Consider the following 24,588-nt stretch of genomic DNA (forward strand, 5'->3'; position numbering starts at 1 on the left):
ATGATTTATACCAAAAAATTAATAAAAATCTCTTTAAACCGTATCCCAACCACTCATTTGTTAGACGAATTTACCCAATGACGTTGAAGTTTTTGCCTCATGCAAGGGTCTGATTCTCTTTTAGTTTGACGAAATTAAGGTTTACTGTATTTTTAATCCGATAACTGGAGCACACCAAATGATACCATACCCATGAGAAACCATCGGAAATAATAAACACTCGTCATTTTTCATATATCACAGCAAAGTTGGATCAGATTAGAAGATTTATTATCGAAGGTTTTACCGACCAAAAAAAAGAAAGTTCATCAGTATAATCATCATCATTGGAAGAAGAAGGTTAGACCCAGAATCGATGACACAAAAGGGTAGATTGAATATTCTTAAGATGTAATAGACGTGGCTTCTGCCCTTCACTAGATGTTTTTTATATTCAAGACCCACGTGATGACTTAATTTTGAGTATTCTTTAGAAATTTGTAAAACACAAGAATTGTAGATGACTACGCTGTATACGAGGCTTACTCAATTATTTATTTATTCATTAGATTTAAATAAAATGGCGAAGTTTTCTTCAAGAAACAAAATAAAATGCTCATTTAGCACTTATTTTAGGTAAAAATAATAATAATTTGATCTAAAAAGATAATTATTATTTTCTTTTTAACATCAATCAATTTACATAGCTACATTACAATGCAACCCTAATTAACAAACCCTACTTTACCTATGGCCACCTTGGCCGCTGGCCAGCTGTCACCTGCGGGTGGTCAGCCTCCACCAACAACCAACACTATACACTACCCACCCCTCACTGATAGGCAATCCCACGATATTCAACCAACTCTCCCGTCCACTTCTTCTTCTCCAAACTATGCTCAAACACTTGTGCATGGAACAACTCCCACTTCCAATCCATTCTGTGATCCAATACCAATGAAGGAGGTAACATATATTGATGGTATTCCTGTTGTGCATTGGACAACATTTGAAGTGTCTAGAATGGAGCAGATTGAAAACCTACAACATGCCATGGTTGGTAAGTTTTCTTATGGATGGCCAGAGTTAGAAGAATTGAGAACTATTATTCCTCAATGGTGTGGTGTGAAGGGAAAGTGTGATATTGGTTTCCTGAGAGATAGACACTTATTGATAAGATGTTCTCTAATGGAGAATTTCATTACTATATCATCAAAGGGTGCTTTTTGGCTGAAATCCAAGGATGGTTTTACGTCTCAAATGAGGCCCTTAATTTATGAGTCTAATTTTAAGGTTGAGGAAGAAACGTCAATAGCCATGGCTTGGATTTCCTTTCCAAACCTGCTTCCTACGTATTTTGTTAAAGAATCATTGTTTACTTTTGCATCTGTAGATGGTAAACCCTTATTACTTGACATGGCCACCATAAAAAAAAACTAGACCTAACTGCTCAAAGGTTAAGGTTCAACTAGATTTGCTATCTAATATTCCTAAGTTTCTAATTATGGAAATTGAAGATGAGAAGACTAAGGATATTAGGGTGGAAAAACTGAGAATTCCGTATGATCATTTACTAAAGTATTACACAGAATGCATGTTGCAAGGTCGTGCATATGAGGACTGTCATGTATTGCATCATAAATTAGTGGCAGACACAAATGAGGATGCAAAGGAAGGAGAGAAAGAGCATGAGAAGGAGGATGTGTCAAATGTGGCTACAACCTCTACATTGGGAAAAAGGAGGAGATATCATGGATGGAGATATCCTGTGTAGACATATGTGCCTAAGGTTCTATCAAGTGGGAAAGTGGTTACTTATCCTAGAATCAATGACAAAGGAAAAAAGATAAGTAAGGATGATGCTGATGCTAGGAACAAGAGTGTTCTTCCACCTGGAGGTGGAGTTTCAACACAAAACAATTTTGATGTGCTAGAGAAAATCACAGAAGAAGAAGTCAACAATAATGTAGAGGATAAGGGTGCAGATGACACTTATATGTTAGTCAAGGAAATAGAAAATGACAAGGAAGAAGCTACACCACTATTTGATAAGAAAGGAATGGCGGAGCATCATCAGATTTTGGAATCTTATGTGGCAGTCAATGATGGAGAAGATAACATCAAAGATACAGAAAGAAAAATGGATCCAAATGCTGAACAATCAGTTCATGCAACAAAAGATGTGCATTAAAGTGTAGGAGAAAGTTTTGATGAGAGTGTCATTACTATTGAGGTAGATGATGCTGATAATGATTTAGAGGGCAGGGTTGAAAGGTGTCAGGACCTCACAAAAGAAAATGGATGTGACAAATCTACAGGCCATATATTTTCTAAGGATGGACATGCCTCAGAATTTATGATGGAACATATTCAAGCTGATGAAAGGGTTCAAGATGGTGATGACACACATGAGAATATGGGGTTAAGAGAGAACATTGATGACTTAGACTAATGTGAGGAAGAAATGCAGACTGAGGGTGCTGACAGGTTTGCAAATGCCGGGGGGGGGGGAGTTGGTGGTTGCAGATAGTCAAACAGATCAGATATTAAGCTCAAGTCCAGGAAGTTGATTCGTCTCCTGGTAATAATATGAATGACAGAAATTTGAGCATCTCAATTAATGACAATGGCATTGGTTTATTTCCTCCTGAGAGGGAGGTGATGAAGGAGTTGGCAGTTATACAAGTGGAACAGGACAATATGCAGCAACTGGTCAACCAAAGAAAACAATCTCCTTTGAAGGAGTTGCATAATGTGATCTCTCATAATATTAATGTGGGAGCTGAGGTGGAACATGATGAGGGCAAAAACAAATTCAAAGAAAGTGAAGAAGAGGCTTCAGTGGAGCAGGCACCAAGAAGGGAAAAAACAAGTAATTACAGATACTATTCCTATAGGAGTAGGACCAAAGAGAGGTTGTAAACCTATTTTTAAATGATGATGAAAACACTCTTTTGGACTATCAGGCCAGTGAACACACAAAAAGCTTTTCACAAAGTCCAAATGCTGCACAGACATCATAAATTTTCCATTATAGCTTTAATGGAGCCTTTTCAACACTTTAGGCATTTTTCGAGATTTAGAAGGAGGCTAGGCATGAGATATGGCCACTACAACTGCAATGGTAAAATATATTTCTTTGTGAATGAAAATGTGGATGTGGAGATCATGCAGGATCTAGAATAACAAATAACTGTAAAGTTGTTTTTCCAAGAGTGGAATAAGTCACTGATGGTAACAATGGTATATGCAAAGTGTGATCATCTGGAAAGAATTAGTTTATGGGATAGTCTATATAGTTTGGCTGATCACTTGGACTTGCCTTGGTTGGTAGGGGATGACTTCAATGTCATTATGAATGAAGATGAAAAGATTGGTGGTTTGCCTGTCTTTCCAGATGAATATGAAGATTTTGCATTTTGCATTAACTCATGTGAGCTGTTTGATATCAATTATAAGGGGAGTATGTTTACTTGGTGGAATAGGAGGGCAGGTAGTGACTACATTTTCAAGAGGTTGGATAGAATGATTGGAAACTCCAAACTATAGGATTGGTTTGCACATATGGAAGTGGAACATTTATCCAGAACTGGCTCAGACCATCCCCCTTTATTACTTACTTGTGGTGAAATATCACATCACATAAGGAAGCCTTTCAGATTTCTGAAATTCTGGACAGAACATGAATCATTCTTAGAGGCGGTTAATCAGGCATGGAGCACAGATTTTAAAGGTGATGAGTTTATCAGCTTTAACTTAAAGCTGAAGAATGTGAAAAATTTATTATATGCATGGAGTAAGGCAACTTTTGGTGATATTTTCAAGCAATTAATAGTAAAGGAAGAGGTGGTGAGAATTAATGAAAAATTATTTGAAGAGGATCCTTCTCCTATGAACAGGATGGTGCTACAGAAAGCACAATCAGAATTGAAGATGTTCACTATGTGGAAGAATTTTGGAGACAAAAATCATATATGACAAGTTTTGCTAAAGGAGACAAGAATACCAGGTATTTTCATAGTATTGTGAATGATAGGAGAAAAATATTGCAGATCAAAAGAGTTCAGAATCTGCAAGGGATATGGATAGAAGAGGATTCACTTTTAGCAGAAGAAGCTTGTAGATTTTATCAGCAGCAGTTCTCTTAGGAGATTGATCCATTAGACTTTGATTTGCTACATCATGTTCCTATTATGGTTGATCAGGATACCAACAATCAACTGGTAAGCATGCCAACTTTGGAGGAGGTGAAGAAGGTTGTGTTTGAATTATCTGTAGATAGTGTTGGTGGTCCATATGGTATGGTTGGTATATTTTATCAGGTGTGCTGGGACATTGTAGGTGCGGATGTATACAATGTTGTGAAAGCTTTCTTTGATGGGTAGACTCTTCCTAAGTCAATAACACATACCAACCTGGTACTTTTACCAAAGAAGAATAACATTGAGACTTTTGCTGATATGAGACCAATCAGTCTCAGTAATTTCATCCACAGGATTATTTCTAGACTGCTTCAGGATAAGCTTGAAGGCCTTTTACCTTCTCTGATATATCCTAGCCAGTCTGGTTTTGTTATGGGCGGATGTATCATTGAAAATGTCCTTCTAACTCAGGGAGTTGTGACTGAGATTAGACTAAGGAGAAAAACCAGCTAATGTAGTGCTTAAGCTTGACCTGGCAAAAGCATATGATAGAGTGTCATGGAGTTACTTGATAAGCGTTTTAAGGAAGATGGAATTTTCAGAAGTGTTCATAGATACAGTTTGGAGGTTGATAGCAAATAACTAGTATTCCATACTCCTTAATGGCCAAGCTTCTGGATTTTTCTACTCCACCAAGGGTGTAAAACAAGGAGATCCATTCTCTCCTGCTTTGTTCATCTTATCTGCTGGAGTTTTATCTAGAGATTTGAACTATTTATTTGAGAACAATGATTTTAGAAGTTATGGAATGCGCAAATAGAGTGCAAGTCTGAATCATCTGGCATATGCAGATGACACAATAATTTTTTCATCTGCTGATTCTAGGTCTTTGGAGCTGATTATGGAGGTATTACATGACTATGAGCAGGTATAAGGCCAACTTATCAACAAAGGCAAAAGCCCTTCCATGTATGCAGTAAAGTGTCTAATGTGTTGATACAGCAAGTGGAGAACATCACTGGTTTTTCGATAGGCACTTTTCCTTTTACATACTTGGGTTGTCCTGTCACACATTCAAAGAAGAGGAAAGCTGATTACAATGATTTGATCAAGAAAGTCAAGAATAAGCTGCAGACATGGAACGGAAGATGCTATCATTTGGAGGAAAATCTGTTTTGATCACAAATGTTGTAATGAGCATGCCAATACATCTGTTTTCAGCTATCAAACCTCCAAAATGTGTTATCAATGATCTGCACAAAATATTTTCAAGATTCTTCTGGAATAGTAGTTAGAAAGGCAGAAGAAAACATTGGTCATCATGGCTGAACTTGTGTATTCCAAAAGAGGAAGGAGGAGTGGGCTTTAGATCTTTGTTTGATGTATCTAAAGCCTTATGCGCAAAACTTTGGTGGAAATTCAGGACAACAAATACTCTATGGGAAAATTACATGTGGATCAAATACTGGAAAAGGCACAGTTCTCAGAATGTGCAGTGGAAGTGAGGTTCTAAAGTATTGAAGGCAATGCTAGGGGCTAGAGATAATATAGAACATCAAATATGGTGGGAACCAAGGAATGGAACTGCAAATCTATGGTTTGACAACTAGACAAAGTTAAGGGATCTATATCACATTATTCCTGAAGATTTTGCGATAGATGAGGGTGTTCAAGATGTAAAAGAACTTATGATGCAGGATGGTTGGAACATAGGAAGACTGCAACAACTATTCCCCATGGATATTGTGGATCGTATATTAGAGGAATTTCACTTTCATGAACCAAAAGAATAGTGGGATAAGCCAAGATGGATGATGACAGCTTCAGGCAAATTCATAGTAGGTACTGCATGCGAACTTCTGAGGAGAAAAGCAGTCAAGTCAGATGTCTTTGAGAACATGTGGATATCAGGTGTACCTTTTAAGATATCCTACTTCTTCTGGAGGTTATGGAAGTTTAAAATACCAGTTGGAGAGGTAGTAAGAAAGATTGGGATAGATACTGAGGCAAGATGTTATTGTTGTGATCATAGGAAATATGAAACTGTTGATCACTTGTTTGTTACAGGAAATGTTGCTACAAAAGTTTGGAATTATGTTAAAACTACTGTTGGTATTACAACACAGTTTCAACAAGTCAAGCAGGTTCTTCAGGTCTGGTGGAATGCAGATTGCCTCTCAAAGTTTAGAACTATATTTAGAGCTCATCCAATGGCTACCATGTGGCAGATATGAAAGTGTAGGAATACAGTCCTACATGGAGGGAAGATGTCCGTCAACAAAGTGATTTATGAGATCAACATGATCATATATTGAATGTGTAGACTGAGGTTTCCATGGCAGCACAACTTACAAAGATGCATACCTCAAATCCTAACAGTTTTTGAAGCATACAGGCCAAGAATTGTGAGCAAGATAGTGAAATGGGAATTTCCTATGCCAGGGAGGTTGAAATGTAATTCTGATAGAGCTTCTAGGGGAAATCCTTGACCAAGCTCTGTGGTCTTTTTTATTAGAAATGCAGCAAGTGATTTCCAGTTTGCAGTAGCAAGAAGATTATCAGATGGCTTAAATTTAGTAGCTGAAGCAATGGAACTACAGGAGGGTCTCAAGTATTGTGTTACACACTGTTTGTTATCAGTGGTGATGGAAACAGATTCTATGACTATGAAGATGATCTTCACTGGATAGTGGGAGGCTCCATGGAGTATATCATTGATCATAAATGATATTTCAAGACTGAGGAGGGATAAGGAAGTGAGGGTGGAGCATGTTCAGATAGAAGGAAATGGCCTGGCTGATTTTTTAACTAACTATGCTCTTGATTTTGCCGGTGATCACCAGTTTCATAGTTTCACTTCACTTCCTGTGAAAGAAAGGCAAATTCTCAACCCAGAGAAGCCACATATACCATACATGAGAATCAGGAAAGCTAAGGACCATCACATCCCTGGAGATTAACAACAACTTTGGAGAACGGTAGCAGCAATAAGGCTGAATTTCAACATGCCATGAGTAGCAGCATATACTTGTATGAACATGTCTTTGGTAGGATTACAAGAGTGGTATTAGCATGAATATAATTCTCATTCTTTTGTAATACTTCTAAAGATCTGTTCATTTAGGAAACTAGAGACAATGGCAAACAAAATGCAACATAAAGTCAAAGAGATAGCATCTGCATCTTAAGAAAAAATGGTAGAATTCTACTCCATCCTGGAAGTCTCAATATGTATTCAGTTGACTTTGAACCATATCACCTGGTGAGAGCTTGTAGGTGTTTGAGATGGTGTTAAGTCAAGGCCAGAGGATCTGCAGTAGACAAGCTTCTATATAGTCTTTGGATGTAGTTTACACTTTCATTTCTGTGTTTGGGATCTTTGTTTATTTGTTTTTCTTTTTCCTTTCTTGTACAGAAAACCTTCTATTTTAATAAAACACTGCAAAACTTGGTTTGGTGGTTTTATTAAAAAAAAACCAATTTACATAGTTGAAAATAAATCAGATAGTACAAGTTAATTTGGATTGGAGGTAAATATCAATTTCCTTTTCGTGTGTGAATTTTATGAAGAAACTATATTAAAGCATGTTTAAAAGGTAGATGATCCCGTAACCAAAAAAATTGATAAATACTAAGATAGAACCAAAACATGAATCAATAAACATCATTAGTAAAGAAAATATAATGAATAGAAAGAACTTACAACTTGGTGATTCATTGATCCAATCCTAAAGAATCCCTCTAGAGGATTCATCTTCGAAGTGGCTTCCATCATCATCATCCTCATCATCCACATACTATTCATTGATGTGAAGTCCCTTCATCTTAGCAGCAATAGGTTGAATTGAATTGAGAGTTAGAGGGACTAGTAAAGCATCATTTTATATAGGAGGGGCAAGGGATTAGAGTTTTTAAAAAATTGTTACAAACTTATTTAACATCTGATTTGCTCCCAACTTTAATAGAAATATCCAAATTGTGTTCCTTCTTTTTTGTGGAGCAGTACGAGTGTTATACTTTACACCACATTTATTATTTGTTTGGGTGAAACAATTTATAAAAAAAAATATTAACAAATAAATAAGTGTCCACTTACATAATCAATAAGAAATTAACTTTATTTTTTCAGATTTTGCATTATTAAGTGCTAAGTAACTAGATGTGAATGTGTAAAATTAATAGTAATATGCAGTTAGTTTAGTCAAAATATCATTTTTTTTTCTAGGTGTTAGTATTTTTTAAGGGGTGTGACAAAAGCTAAGTGAACACTTATTTTAAACTGGAGGAAGTATTTCTTTGTCAATTTCTACTAATATTTATTTTCAATCGAAGATATATTCAATCCATTAATATATCTTTGTTGAGAAATTATTGCGTCACGACCCAAATTCACGGGTCATGAGGGCACCTACACTATCCCACTAGGTAGGCGAACCATCCCCGTAATAGCAACTCATTTAAAGAGTAAAGTAAAGAATTAAATGCATTTACAACTTATCCAACAATCTTAACATAGATATATAAGTGCGGAATGTAACTCGATCAAATACAACCAAAAACCTGGTCTAGCTCATACAATAGCTTCTAATAGAAATTTACAAGTCTTTGAAGATACAAAAGAAGAAAACGGTCTCAAAATATAAAGGACAGAATAGCATAAATAGAGAAAAATCCAGGGCTACAGGTCCAACTATAGCTCACCCTAGAATCCGGAATGCGATAGCCTCGGGATCAGCCACGAGGGACGGAACTGGAGTACAGGTCCATATCTGCACTAGAAAACCTTGCAACAAGTGTAGGTGAGTACAAACCACTAGTACTCTGTAGGTATCATAGGCCGACCATGATAGGAACATGTATAAAGCATATAAAGATTGAACATAAGCCCAAGTGAACCTGTAAAGCTAAGTAACTTAACTGTGACCATTGAAGCATGTTCCCACTTAATTAGTCAAGAAATCAGGTAAGACAAATAAGCACGTATCACATAGAAGGAATGAGAAATTAAATGAGTAATGAGTATCAAATGCAATGCATTCACCAAAGAAATAAGTTGGCACACACATGCTATAGGTCATGTCATATAGTCATGACCCACGGGGACTCACGAGGTCCATATACCTGTCACTGTACCGCCCGAGGTCCTTTTTCCTTTAGACTGTGACCACTCACTGTATCGCCTGACTTTATTGTCGAACTGTGAGACACTCACTATAGCGCCGTCTTCACCGCCGGACTGTGAGATCAATATCCTTATCTCATCCCAGTGTTTATACCATCTCGTATTCTCTTATTAACATAATTTATCCAAATGTATGTACAAATAGAAAATGAGTGCACCATGCATAATATTCTATGTTAGTAGCATTATGGTTTCCAGAAATGAATATGCGGCATCAAACTAGTTACATATGCCAACTCATAAATCCAGAACAATTTCCTTTCACAATTATACAATATATGGAGCGATGAGGTAATAATTCCAATCAAACAGGTATAAGTCAAATCACGGCTATCATATCCGACATAAACAACAATCATACCAACCTAAGTCGATTTACCAACACAACCACGCCCGAAGGCTCAACATGCTTTCCCCGTCATTCTAACTACCTAAAAATATACAATCGGTACCCACTCAAGTGCTCATTGCAATCACTAAGGTGGTACCCCTATCACGCCCAATACCTCTTCAGAAATTATACACTAAATATGCACTCTAATCGGAGTCTAAAGGAGTAAGCGTAACCTACCGCGATGTCGGGCTGGAGCCACAAACCCTCAAACCTATGCCTTTCACTTTCTAAGTGCCTTCGAACAACCAAGGTGTATCAAGATATGAATTCTGTATTAATACTCGATTCTAAAGATACCCATAAAGTCATAAAAGGATTCAGGTCCAAAAAGTCGATCCAAAAATATGTTCCAAACCCCGAAGGTCAAAGCGGTAATTTATCATGAATTCGAGTTCAACAAAGTCAAAATAACACTCAGGGGTCACATAAATCCAACAATACCTATATAGCTATACTTTAGTCTGGAACCCAACTGAACTCAAAATATCCAAACCCGAACCCCAAGGGCAAAACTGGAAATTGACCTTAAATTTGTCTTATCCATAGACTAAATATGCTAAATCCCGAAAATCACCTAAAACTATCCATGGATTGACATCCAATTCAAGAAAAACTCAATCTTAAGTTAGGGCTAAAAACTCCCACATTTCTAACCCAAAAGCCTGATTTAATTACTAAATAATGAAACAAATCAATGGGAACTGATAAATCAAGGTTATAATCTTAAACCCGATCATAGACGAGAAAAACCCACTTTCAATCTCCAAAAATCGAGCTCTAGAACGCGAGAAATGTTAAAATGAAGTCTAGGTTCGAAGTTAGGAATTTAATTTTCTGTCAAATGATTTCCTCTCTTTGCGATCGCATGGCCCAATCTCGTGATCACGATGAAAAATCCTAAACCAACCTAGAATTACAACATTGTGACATTCGAAGAGCTCTGCGCGATCACGAAGACAACCCAAATCATGCAACGCGATCGGGAAGGAGGATCCCGACACCAGAAACTAGAAACTTTCAACTAAGTCCCAAAATTCATCTTAACACTCGAAACTCATCCGGAACCTCCCGGACCCAAACTATATATGCATATCATCCATAAAACAAGATACGAACATGCTCACTGTTATATCCCGTATTTTATACGTTCGGATATTCCAAAGTGGTCGTGACGAAGTAAAGGGAATGACCATTTTCAAAAAATTTATTATAATATATAAGTTGTTGTGAATTTTATTTACGAACGTTGGTAGTATGAAAATATTGAGAAAGGTTAAGGGTAAAAAGGGAAATTCGCAAGTGGTCAATGGAAATAATGTGGAAGGCTAGGGGTAAAATGGGAATTACGCCAAGTTCATGAAAATTCAAGAGAAGGCCACATGATCACATGGTGTGTGGTGTATGCCATATTTAATTAATAAGGGTAATATTTCATGTGCATGGTTGAGGCTTGTAAGAGAAGACAATTGGTCTTCTTAAATTAATTTCAAGAAAAGTCAAGAAAAAGGTGGAAAATTCTAGAGAAAGGAAAGAAGGGGGAACATGTAACAATTTTCTTTCTTGAGGGACTTATTCATAAATATAGATAAGTGGAGGAGAAAATTTATAAGACTTTATATATATCCTCACAAGTTCATGAAACTTCAAGAAAAGAGAGAAATGAGCAAGAACAAGGGGCCATGTTTCGGCCACCATGGAAAGAGGAAAAAACAAATGGAAGCCATGGATATTGATTGCCAAAAATTATTTTCTTCTGGCATTCGAAGTAACCGGAAGGTTCTCTACAACATGGGGGAATTTTAGGAACAAGAAAATCATTCACTTCTCATAATTTTATAACTCCAACCAAGAGGAAACTTAAAGGGAACAAGGTAAGAATCAATCCTCTCTTGTGTGTTATGGATGGTTGTGAGCGTTGTAGCATGTAGGAAAGAATGTAATTCATGAAAATACGGAAGTTGTTGATGTGGCCGTGTGGTGTGTGGGTGTGGCCGAATATGTGTGTTATTGTGTAGTGATGATGAACAAGTTTTATCTAGTCCTTGGTTGTTGTTGTAATGTGTAAAGATGAATAAAAATGCATGAAAATATGTGAGTTGTATGTTGGCCGAATATAGTGAGTTGTATATGAGATAGAATCTCGGGGATGGCGTATTTACAGGGGAAATGCAGCCGAAATTTCGGCAGACAAAGTGTTGCTTTAAAGAATCAACTCCTAAATGCACTAACCAATGTTTGGTAAACATGACCAAATTGTAGATTTTGGCGGATTTGGAACGTGAATTTGGAGTCGCATAAGAAGCAGAAAAGGTATGTAAGGCTTCACCCTTCTTTCTATGGCATGTCTTAGACGTAATATGTTAGATATGAATCTCGGGGACAAACCTATTCTTCGGAATCCGCATCCAAAGTTTCCCCTTTTTCAATCAGTAGAATTGAATTAAAAAGTGTGCAAAATGTTGAAAGAATGTCCTAAACCCCTAGAATTCGCATAAATAGGACCCGATGACCCTAAACCCTCATAAGTAACGCCATGACATGTAACATATGTAAATTTTGTACGCCGCCTCATTTGACCAGAGGTGGGCCCATTGTCCCCGGATTTTCCCTATTGTTCCGTTTGATCTGTTTTGAAGCAGAATCCAAAGAAAACTTTTGATCCTTATTCCGTCCACCGAATGACAAGTACTGTAACTATGCTAACGAGGATACTTCTATGATGACAATATTAATGATGACGTTGAGGAAGAGAATATGTCTATGATAAGTTCGACACGAATGATTCCACGACTAAGAGTCTTGAGTGAAGAATCCAATGTGAATATGGAAGCGTGATACTAGTTTCTAAAAGACTTCAAAGCATATGAATTGACGGTTATAACGCCTATGATTTTGTTCTATGTCTCCTCTTAAAGCTATCTTCCGTTGATAGTCTCGCCTTATAATTATCGTTCTTTCAAGGTGAGACAAGTGACCCGATCACTCCATAATGTAATCGGAGGATTTCGACCTTACGTCACTCCGATGGACATATGACTTTCTTTGGGCTCTCATGCATGTCAGTTGTATGACATATGAATATGAATGTGAATGTAAATATGTATATGTATATGTATATGGGGAAGGGGAAGGGCCACTGTTATATCACCACCTGATTCAGCTGGATTTCGTCCCGGACGCGGGATTATGGGAGAGCCGGATACGGAGACTGTATTTGTGATATTTATATATAATATGTTGGGACACTGTTGGGGAGGGGGATGGGAGAGCCGATGTACTCGGCGTCTGTGCATGTAAATGAATGACACCGTTTTCTGAAATGTTCTGTTTTCTGTATATGTAAATAAGAGACACCGTTTTCCTGAAAAAGAGACTAAGCATGCATGACATCTGCAGAAAGGCATTCATATGCACAGGTTACATCTGTCCCAGTATAAGCTCCTTATGTCTATTCTGTTATTGTTCATACTGTATATTCCTTTATTATGGTACTATTCATGCTTTACATACTCAGTACATTACTCGTACTGACCCCTCTTCTTCGGAGGCTGCGTTCATGCCGCGCAGGTACTCCCAGATGATTACAAGACCTTACTGAAGATGTTCCAGCGGAGATGGCGAACTCCACTTGTCCCGGAGGGTTGCCAAGTCCAAGTATATGCTATGAAGTTCTGTTCTATGTTAGAGACTTTGCAGACAGAGTCATGAGTATAGAGTGTCAGCTTGGTAGACGACTTCACCAGTCAAAATGTTATTACGTTTCATGTCGCGGGCCTCATATGCTAATAGTCATTACTTATGAAAACAAAATTTGGAGAGCTTATTATATATTTATTTCTTAATTGATACAAGAGTTTATCTATGTAATAAGAGTCAGCGAGTTCGCTCGGCTCCAGATATGGGGTCGGGTGCCCATCACACCCTAGTAAAGTCGGGGTGTGACAAAGTGGTATCAGAGCAGGTCGGTCTAAGGGTTTTCTGCAAAGTCGTGTCCAGTAGAGTCCTGTTTATGAGTGTGAAGCCGGCCACATTTATAAACAGGAGGCTGCGGGGCATTTAGGAACTGTTGACCTTCTTTCTGTCTTAGATCGTGCGATAGAGCCAAGTCATAAGGGATAAGATTTTCCTATATGAGCTATATGCATGACAAAAGAAAACGAGCAAGGCTGCGGAAGCTTATAAAGGTAAGTCCCGACGTAATTGTTCTGTTACCTGAACTGGAAGTATTGGATGGCGGGGATGTGCCATATAGTCGTACGTTCTGTGAGGCCTTAATGACATTGGCCGCATACAGTCTTTGAATAATAGGAACAGTAAAGAAGGTTCTGCCAGAACGGGTACGCCTCACAAGAAGAAGTATGGGAAGGAAATACTGTGAATAGGTAATAAGTGAAATGCGTTGGTTCAGAAAGGTTATGGATTTGGGCGTGGCAACAAAGGTAAGGTCGCTACCATCGGGAATATGGAAGCCCAAGACAGGAGGTAGCCATACACACAGGCGGAAGATGAACATCGGGAACCAAAAGGGTAAAATCGTAATTGTAAAAGGAATGACGTGGTACGAAAGTGCCTCGGAGCCTGTGAAACCTCGACTCGCTCCAGAACATGTAATAAAGGTCATGTGAAGAAGCAGATGCGAAAATATCGGCATTAAGGCACCGAATCTCAGCGAAGCTTTTGGGTTAAGCGTGCTCAGGTGGGGGCAATTCCATGATGGGTGACCCCCTGGGAAGTTTATAAGAAATTCTACACATTCTGATGTAAAAGACAAATGGAAAACTAGAATAGCCTAAGTGAAACTACGGTATATGAGATGATGGGAGACCATAAGAAGACGCGTGAAACGAGGCAGACTAGCTCAGTAAAGAGCCCTGGAATTAGGCTAGGCCTGAACAGCGTTTGGAAGTAATTTATGGGCCAGTTGATAGTAAAAATACATATATGTATAAAGGTGTAGCGTGTCCCATATATGATTATATCGGTGGCATGCGAGCCCCAGCAACCGAAACGACGGGGAGAAGGATATTGATCACGCAAAGGTGCCAAAGTACGAGTGACAACAAGAATAAATGGTACAAGTGCGGCAAGTGAACTGTTATTACTTTACTATAGGTTGAGGTTGGAAATTCCAGTATAACGATACTCGGAAAAGAAAGAGAGTGTGAGCAACTGGAAGATAGGAAGCTTAAGCGTCGGAAAAGGGGAAAGTTAAGAAAACCTTAGTAAGTGAAACCCCCGCGAGAAATTAACGATAAAAGTACGAGACCATTAGGATGAAAATTCAAGTAGGCATGTGAGACGAGATAGAGTGAGGTAAAAGGAAACAAGAAGAAAAGTGGAGAGGTTGAGAGTTGATTTCAACAAGTAGGTCTAAGAGAATGGTGACCAGGGTAGAGAAATGTGAAGTAAGAGAAGGAATGCTCAGGATGGTGATGGTGTTAAGGTGAAAGATCTGACAAAGGGCAAGTATGTAGCTATAGTAATGTGCTTAGAGGTTTGAGAAAGTATCGGGACGCTTAAGAAATACGGACGCACAGCTACAACACGAACACGTAGTTAAGAAAGAATCACGAGCAAGAGAGCTAAGCAAGTGAAAGGATAGAAAGGTATGGAAATGTGGACAAATGAGGACCCAAACAGAAAGTAAAAGAAAAGCTTAAGATAAGAAGTTTCCGATATGTTAGGTACAAAGCGGGAAAAGAAGGTGAGGGATAAAGGTATAAGCGAAGACTTCATGAAGGACTATGAGCATGTAAGGAACCCCTTAAAGGGGGGGGGGGGGGAGGCCATATCGGGCTTACAAGGAATGACGCTAAACGGAACGAGCACCAACACATGAAGTCAAGACAAGTGTGCCTGTATTGAGAGATACGAAAAGAGACTAAAGAAGAGTTGTAGTAAGAGTCTAAAGGTGTGGCTTTTGTTAAGATATGGTCATGGAGCAGTAACAGAAGAGAGACGATCTGAGAAAGACAAGGATAATACGTTGGCCCAACAAAGTAGAAAGCCCAAGACACGGGGAGAAGATTCATGCAAAAGCCGAGAAGTTTGAATATAAAGGGAATGAGGTAAAGGACAAGGAGTGAGCGTGAAGGAAAGGACGACTGCAAAGGAATCCTCCCGAACTATTATGACACCCCATAAGACCAGTTGAACATTCGAGGACGAATGTTCTAAAGGGGGGGAGGATGTTATATCCCGTATTTTATACGTTCGGATATTCCAAAGTGGTCGTGACGAAGTAAAGGGAATGACCATTTTCAAAAAATTTATTATAATATATAAGTTGTTGTGAATTTCATTTACGAACGTTGGTAGTATGAAAATATTGAGAAAGGTTAAGGCTAAAAAGGGAAATTCGCAAGTGGTAAATGGAAATAATGTGGAAGGCTAGGGGTAAAATGGGAATTTCGCCAAGTTCATGAAAATTCAACAGAAGGCCACATGGTCACATGGTGTGTGGTGTATGCCATATTTAATTAATAAGGGTAATTTTGCATGTGCATGGTTGAGGCTTGTAAGAGAAGACAATTGGTCTTCTTAAATTAATTTCAAGAAAAGTCAAGAAAAAGGTGGAAAATTCTAGAGAAAGGAAAGAAGGGGGAACATGTAACCATATTCTTTCTTGAGGGACTTATTCATAAATATAGATAAGTGGAGGAGAAAATTTATAAGACTTTATATATATCCTCACAAGTTCATGAAACTTCAAGAAAAGAGAGAAATGAGCAAGAACAAGGGGCCATGTTTCGGCCACCATGGAAAGAGGAAAAAAAAATGGAAGCCATGGATATTGATTGCCAAAAATTATTTTCTTCTTGCATTCCAAGTAACCGGAAGGTTCTCTACAACATGGGGGAATTTTAGGAACAAGAAAATCATTCACTTCTCATAATTTTATAACTCCAACCAAGAGGAAACTTAAAGGGAACAAGGTAAGAATCAATCCTCTCTTGTGTGTTATGGATGGTTGTGAGCGTTGTAGCATGTAGGAAAGGATGTAATTCATGAAAATATGGAAGTTGTTGATGTGGCCGTGTGGTGTGTGGGTGTGGCCGAATATGTGTGTTATTGTGTAGTGATGATGAACAAGTTTTATCTAGTCCTTAGTTGTTATTGTAATGTGTAAAGATGAATAAAAATGCATGAAAATATGTGAGTTGTATGTTGGCCGAATATATGTGGTGTTGGATTGAAATGATGAATTAATATTATTTAGAAATTTGATTGTCGAGTTGTGGAGTTGTAGATTCTATGATACAAAATGTAGATTTAATGGTTTAGATGGAATTTATAATTGTTATGGGAATGTTGAAGGGGTTGAAGTGACATGAATGTGGTTTCTTGTGATTATAGAAATGATGTTATTAATATGTAAAATGTTGGTATTGTTGTTGGATATATTCTTGAATCAAGTGTTGATGTTGTTGGCATAATTGTTAGTGTAGTTGTGGATAATTTGGCCGGGTTACATTCCCGGGTTGCTGTGGATTGGAAATTGGCCGAGTTAGAATCTCGGGGATGGCGTATTTACGGGGGAAATGCTGCCGAAATTTCGGCAGACAAAGTGTTGCTTTAAAGAATCAACTCCTAAATGCACTAACCAATGTTTGGTAAACATGACCAAATTGTAGATTTTGGCGGATTTGGAACGTGAATTTGGAGTCGCATAAGAAGCAGAAAAGGTATGTAAGGCTTCACCCTTCTTTCTATGGCATGTCTTAGACGTAATATGTTAGATATGAATCTCGGGGACAAACCTATTCTTCGGAATCCGCATCCAAAGTTTCCCCTTTTTCAATCAGTAGAATTGAATTAAAAAGTGTGCAAAATGTTGAAAGAATGTCCTAAACCCCTAGAATTCGCATAAATAGGAATGATGTTATTAATATGTAAAATGTTGGTATTGTTGTTGGATATATTCTTGAATCAAGTGTTGATGTTGTTGGCATAATTGTTAGTGTAGTTGTGGATAATTTGGCCGGGTTACATTCCCGGGTTGCTGTGGATTGGAAATTGGCCGAGTTAGAATCTCGGGGATGGCGTATTTACGGGGGAAATGCTGCCGAAATTTCGGCAGACAAAGTGTTGCTTTAAAGAATCAACTCCTAAATGCACTAACCAATGTTTGGTAAACATGACCAAATTGTAGATTTTGGCGGATTTGGAACGTGAATTTGGAGTCGCATAAGAAGCAGAAAAGGTATGTAAGGCTTCACCCTTCTTTCTATGGCATGTCTTAGACGTAATATGTTAGATATGAATCTCGGGGACAAACCTATTCTTCGGAATCCGCATCCAAAGTTTCCCCTTTTTCAATCAGTAGAATTGAATTAAAAAGTGTGCAAAATGTTGAAAGAATGTCCTAAACCCCTAGAATTCGCATAAATAGGACCCGATGACCCTAAACCCTCATAAGTAACGCCATGACATGTAACATATGTAAATTTTGTACGCCGCCTCATTTGACCCGAGGTGGGCCCATTGTCCTTGGATTTTCCCTATTGTTCCGTTTGATCTGTTTTGAAGCAGAATCCAAAGAAAACTTTTGATCCTTATTCCGTCCACCGAATGACAAGTCCTGTAACTATGCTAACGAGGATACTTCTATGATGACAATATTAATGATGACGTTGAGGAAGAGAATATGTCTATGATAAGTGCGACAAGAATGATTCCACGACTAAGAGTCTTGAGTTAAGAATCCAATGTGAATATGGAAGCGTGATACTAGTTTCTAAAAGACTTCAAAGCATATGAATTGACGGTTATAACTCCTATGATCTTGTTCTATATCTCCTCTTAAAGCTATCTTCCGTTGATAGTCTCGCCTTATAATTATCGTTCTTTCAAGGTGAGACAAGTGACCCGATCACTCCATAATGTAATCGGAGGATTTCGACCTTACGTCACTCCGATGGACATATGACTTTCTTTGGGCTCTCATGCATGCCAGTTGTATGACATATGAATATGAATGTGAATGTAAATATGTATATGTATATGTATATGGGGAAGGGGAAGGGCCACTATTATATCACCACCTGATTCAGATGGATTTCGTCCCGGACGCGGGATGCCCGGACGCGGGATTATGGGAGAGCCGGATATGGCGTCTGTATTTGTGATATTAATATATAATATGTTGGGACACTGTTGGGGAGGGGGATGGGAGAGCCGATGTACTCGGCGTCTGTGCATGTAAATGAATGACACCGTTTTCTGAAATGTTCTGTTTTCTGTATATGTAAATAAGAGACACCGTTTTCCTGAAAAAGAGACTAAGCATGCATGACATCTGCAGAAAGGCATTCATATGCACAGGTTACATCTGTCCCAGTATAAGCTCCTTATGTCTATTCTGTTATTGTTCATACTGTATATTCCTTTATTATGGTACTATTCATGCTTTACATACTCAGTACATTACTCGTACTGACCCCTCTTCTTCGAGGGCTGCGTTCATGCCGCGCAGGTACTCCCAGATGATTACAAGACCTTACTAAAGATGTTCCAGCGGAGATGGCGAACTCCACTTGTCCCGGAGGATTGCCAAGTCCAAGTATATTCTATGAAGTTCTGTTCTATGTTAGAGACTTTGCAGACAGAGTCATGAGTATAGAGTGTCAGCTTGGTAGACGACTTCACCAGTCAAAATGTTATTACGTTTCATGTCGCGGGCCTCATATGCTAATAGTCATTACTTATGAAAAAAACATTTGGAGAGCTTACTATATATTTATTTCTTAATTGATACAAGAGTTTATCTATGTAATAAGAGTCAGCGGGTTCGCTCGGCTCCAGATATGGGGTCGGGTGCCTATCACACCCTAGTAAAGTCGGGGTGTGACACTCACACACACGGGATTTCAAAAATAGGTCATTTTGTCCCATTGTTGATCAAGGTCAACCCTAAAACCAAGAATTCTCATAATTCCAACCAATGACTCAAAATACACTCGAACACCTGGGGATCTGAACCGACTATCCTACCAAGTCAAAGTCATGTCCAGACCTAACGGAACCATTAAAATTTGATTTCAGGCACGTTTATCCAAAAGTCAAGTATTGGTCAAGTTTTTCCCAAAATCAAACTTAAGATCTCCAAATTAGGATTTCCTCTTCCATACTAGTCCAAGTGCCTCTATAACCGCCCCACCCATTCTCGCAGGCCAAATACAGCAAAATTAAGCTAAGGAAAGGGTCATTTGGGCCAATAATAGGTAAAATCATCAAAACAACCTAATAGGTCTGTAACGACCCACTAGGTCGTTATGTTGGGTGACTTAGAAAACTAGACTTTCGTTGGGAATTCTGAAGCTGCGGCTGAGTTCATAGTGTATGTTTATGCATATATGCATGTTAGTTTTGCATCTGTAGGGCCTCATATTGGTGTTGGGATTTCTGGGTGAAAACTGGTGGAAAAACCCAAGCTACTGGTCAAAATAGACCGATGCAGCAGGTGTGGGACCGCTGTAGCGGGTAAAGGGTCGCCGCTGTAAGGCGAGGAAAATTAATAAGGTCTGCCAAAGTGGGACATTTCCCGCTATAGTGAGATTGCTGTAGCGGTCGACGGGAGGCTGAATCAACATTTTATATTCTTATGTCTAAACCCATTCCCCACATAACTCCAAAACAGTTTCCAAGAACACCTGTGGAAAAATTCTAAGGCTAGGCCTAAAATACTCTAGGAAAGTAAGTCTCAACGCTTTATTTTGTTCATTCCATCATACTATTATGTTTCATGATTAGTTGAGGTTCTCTAATAGTGAATGAAAGGATAGAACCCTAGAAGTTGCGAACCATGGAATAATTGATGGGTTATTGATTTTATTATTGTTTAATCATCTAGTAGTAGATTATCATTTCCTAAGATCAGAATTTGATTACTAATTGTGAGAATGATGTATTGAGACTTAGGGTTTCATAAATATTGTAACTTTGGCATAAAAACTGCTTGTAAAAGGGTTGAATTGATTAGAAAACCCATAAATGGGAATAGTATGATGGTTGGGGTTGATTTTATTGTGAATTCACACTTAGTGATAGTTCACCTATTTGAAAAGGCTAGAAGTAGTTGGGTTCTTTTCCCCAGTTGTTGTTGCTTGAGTATATGATCCATTACTCACTTAGCATTATGATTGCTAGACTTTGAATGTTCTGAAGCCTTGCGAAAGGGGAAAGCTATTATGGAGTGATTACATTGTTTCAGTTCGACTTTGAGGTAGGTTACGGTCTACTCGAGTTAGACTTTGATTAGTTGATTGTATATGTTATGAAATTGATAGGAGAAACATGATTAGGGCTTCGGACATAAAGTGTAGGTGGAAATTCCTAAGTTTGACATTGATTGATTTATTATGTGATAAACTATTACGAAATGATAAAGAAGGAGTGAATACATACTCTTCTTGTTGACTTGGAGTAATCCCTTATTCATACTATTGATGACTTGATTCTTGAGTCTTGATATGACTTGTGACAAGGTAACTTGTGTTCCTTGATATTGATTTATTGATTGTTCACATTCCTTATTGATTATGGAATGGATATGTGACAAAGGTGACATGATTCGTGAGTTTTGGTTGTGTTGGTAATGACACGGGTTGAGTTACTTTTATTGATTACTGTTTATGTGGGCTTATCTTATTTTAGTGTTGTATGACTCTTGGTGATAGTTTCATATGGTTATCTGATGTTGTACCTATCTGTCTATTCTATTGATTTTGTGATTTTTTGCATGATACTAGTCTTAGTCGATCTATGATATTTACCGGTACAAAGTGTTTGTACTGATACTACCTTGTTGCATTCTTTTGAGTGCCGATTATGATCCAGAGATATCTACCAAACCTCGTATTTAGCGTGAGGCTAGTTCCTGATCATATCCGAGGGTGAGCTCCTATCCATGCCATGCCACCTAAAGATCTTTCTTATTTTGGATGTCTATTTTATTTCAGACATTTATGATTATTTCAGACAGTTGTTCGTTCTTTAGACAATAATGTTTTAGAGTCCTTGTATGATGACTTTCAAATTTTGGGGTTGCAATAGTTAGACTTCCGCACCTTTATTTATTTATGGCATGACTATACAGTTTAAAGATAATTATTAACATTATATCCTTGAATGGGTTAAAATTGATTAAATAAGTGATGATTGGTTAAGGGGTTTGGTTTGCCCATTAGGGGAATTAGTGTGGGTGCCACCCATGGATATTTGGGTCGTGACAAGGTCGTTATATCATCCACCACTTAAACACACTTACGTCCTCGAATGTAAAGAGAAAGAAGGTATCCGAACTATCAACATGTTAGGGATATCCACTCCACATGTCCGACCAGGTCTCCCAAGTAACCTCCTTGACTGGACGTTGCCTTTCATGAACCATCACTGAAACCATCTCTTTAGATCTCCAATTTCGAATCATTCTATTCAAAATGGCTACAGACTCTTCTTCAAAAATCACATTTTGACCAAGCAACATTGAAACCCATTGAATCACATGAGAACCATCTGAATAGTACTTCATAAGCATCGAAACATTGAATACGAGATGAAAACTGACAGACCAGGTGACAAAGCCAACTCATAGGCTACCTCACTAATACGCTGAACAATCTTGAAAGGGACGATGTATATCAGACTCAACTTGACCTTTTATCCCAAAATCATCACACCCTCGGTGGTGAAACCTTAAAAACCAACCATGAACTCTAATCACAAACCATCCGATCCGCGTAACTGTTCTGCCTACTTTGAGCCGTAAGGAGTCTCTGCTGAATCAACTTGATCTTGTCCCAAGAATCTCGTAGAAAATTTGTACCCCAAGCCCTACCTCAATGCATGGAACCAACTAATCGAAGAACGACATCTCCTACCATATAATATCTCGAATGGTGTCATCTCAAAGCTTGAATGATAACTATTGTTGTAAACAAACTCTGCAAAAGGAAATAATCGATCCCAATGACCACCATGGTCAATCATACAAGCCCACAACATAACCTCAAAGACCTGAATAGTCCACTCGGACAAGCCATTTGTCCAAGGGTAAAACGACATGTAACTTCACTGAGGTTTTAAGTAGTCTGATCCAGTACGAAAAAGCTGACTTAGTCAAACAGTCCATAATGACCCAAATAATCACCAAATTTTCCCAAGTCCATGGTAATCCTACCACAAAGTCTATTCAAATTCGCTTGTTCACTTAATCCACCAAATCTCCCTTAAATTTAGCCCAATGGGGATGCGATCATACTAGCACTAATGCACTAGATCCCATTAGAACTCTGAAGTCAAGCGTTTTTGGGAAAGACTAGTACAACGATAAAAAAAAAAATTTAAAAAAAAACTTAGGCCAAATGGTATAATTCTCATACATTTGACCAGCTCCACTTGAAATACCTAATTTTGATTACAACCATAACTCTAAATGCAATTGGTTGATTCCACAATTATCATCATAGTCTCAACGATCCTTTAGTTAAAGCCACAACCCATTGTCAAAACATGTACCCGCAAAGTACCCTGATTCACTTATCTTTCTTCCAAACCTTCCGAAGTCGTCTGTAGCAGCAGGAATTTGTTGAAAATACATTATCACACACCACAAGTCTAAATCATGACTCCCTATAATAAAAAAAAATGAACTTGTCCTTGTACTGAGCCAATTCTAAGCATTTCCATAAAAACAATGGATCTTATTCAAGGCCGATTGCGCATATTTCAAATCCCTTAGTTTCATTTCAATGAGCTAAAGCTATCGAGTCAAGACTCATTGTACATATCCTCTTAATCCTTCCATTAACGTATGATACGACCCTGGATGGCTCGAGAGTGATTATGAGTGCTAGGACTCATGGTGGACCTCGTCCTCAAACCAATGATGTTTTGTGAAGCACATCCACCATATTTGAGTTTCTTTAAGAGGTCTCAAGTGTATATCTTCATACTACACACTCATTGATTATAGAGATAGAGCCTTTGGAGGCCATTGAAGACCCATATGTGAAGGTGATCAAGTTATGGGAGATAGCTTGGAAGGTGGTTGCTAGTTATGCAAAGAGGCCAGTTTTAAAAGCCAAGCCATCATCCATTAAGAAGACCACCAAACAAGGCCCTTATTTCATTAAGGATATTATTTTAATAGATTTAGTAGTTTTCTTAGCTTAGTTAGTATAAATACTATACTTGTCATTTTATTAGGGGACTTATGATGAATTGAAAGTTGAAGAAACTCTTTTGAAAGTAGATCTCCTTGTATGGAGTTAGGTTAGCTAGTGTTAGAATTAGGGTGGGTTCACTTAACTCTTTACCTCGAACACTCTTGGATAATCTTGGATTAGATGTCCATGTATGAGTTTGAGTTTCTTTTCTCCCTTGGATAAATTCAATGTTGATTTAGTTGGATTAGTCCTTTCTTTCTTCTATTCTTATCTCCTATTTCTCCATTCTCGTGTCTTGATTTGCTACTATCTTTAATTTCTGCATTTGTTGTTTGATTTCAGGTTTTTCCCAAGTCGAATCGTATCATTTGGTATCAAAGCTTAAGCTCAAGGATTGTTCCTACAATTCTTAATCCTAGGTTCTTCTTATTTTGAAAATCTAAATCTAAAAATCAAAAAAAAAAATGGTGTTGTATTGTGATTTGAATGAAATGTTGTTATATTTGAGTTCCTTGAGGTCAAATCTAGGTAAATCTAAAATTTAAGAGCATTTGGAGGTGTTTGAAGAAAATCACCATTGAAGGACCTTCAAACTAAAGAACACCAAAATGGGTCTTGTTGAATGCAAAGGTAATTAATTGGCCTTAATTCTTAGTGGGCTTTGTTCTCCTAGTTAAAGGAAGCTTAGATTTGAAATTTTGGAGCAAAATGAGTTGGAATTGA

General features: G+C 38.0%; 1 protein-coding gene across 1 annotated transcript; it reads left to right on the forward strand.

The window, feature by feature from the left end:
* The first annotated feature begins 3,219 nt into the window (after nt 1–3,219).
* Nucleotides 3,220–4,127, forward strand: LOC132619893 (uncharacterized). Its single transcript, XM_060334653.1, has 3 exons — nt 3,220–3,472; nt 3,659–3,828; nt 3,879–4,127. Exons 1-3 carry the CDS (start codon nt 3,220–3,222, stop codon nt 4,125–4,127), a joined length of 672 nt encoding a protein of 223 aa, XP_060190636.1.
* The last annotated feature ends 20,461 nt before the right edge of the window (nt 4,128–24,588 follow it).

This window comes from Lycium barbarum, chromosome 11 (genome assembly GCF_019175385.1).
Source record: "Lycium barbarum isolate Lr01 chromosome 11, ASM1917538v2, whole genome shotgun sequence".
Classification (NCBI taxonomy): domain Eukaryota; kingdom Viridiplantae; phylum Streptophyta; class Magnoliopsida; order Solanales; family Solanaceae; genus Lycium; species Lycium barbarum.

What these genes read in the sequence shown, in the direction of transcription:
- LOC132619893 (XM_060334653.1), top strand. Translation starts at nt 3,220, where the DNA reads ATGGTATATGCAAAGTGTGATCATCTGGAAAGAATTAGTTTATGGGAT. An exon ending in TTGGTGGAATAGGAGGGCAG is followed by an intron (nt 3,473 to 3,658) that starts GTAGTGACTACA and finishes AATTCTGGACAG; the next exon opens with AACATGAATCATTCTTAGAG. An exon ending in TAATAGTAAAGGAAGAGGTG is followed by an intron (nt 3,829 to 3,878) that starts GTGAGAATTAAT and finishes TCCTATGAACAG; the next exon opens with GATGGTGCTACAGAAAGCAC.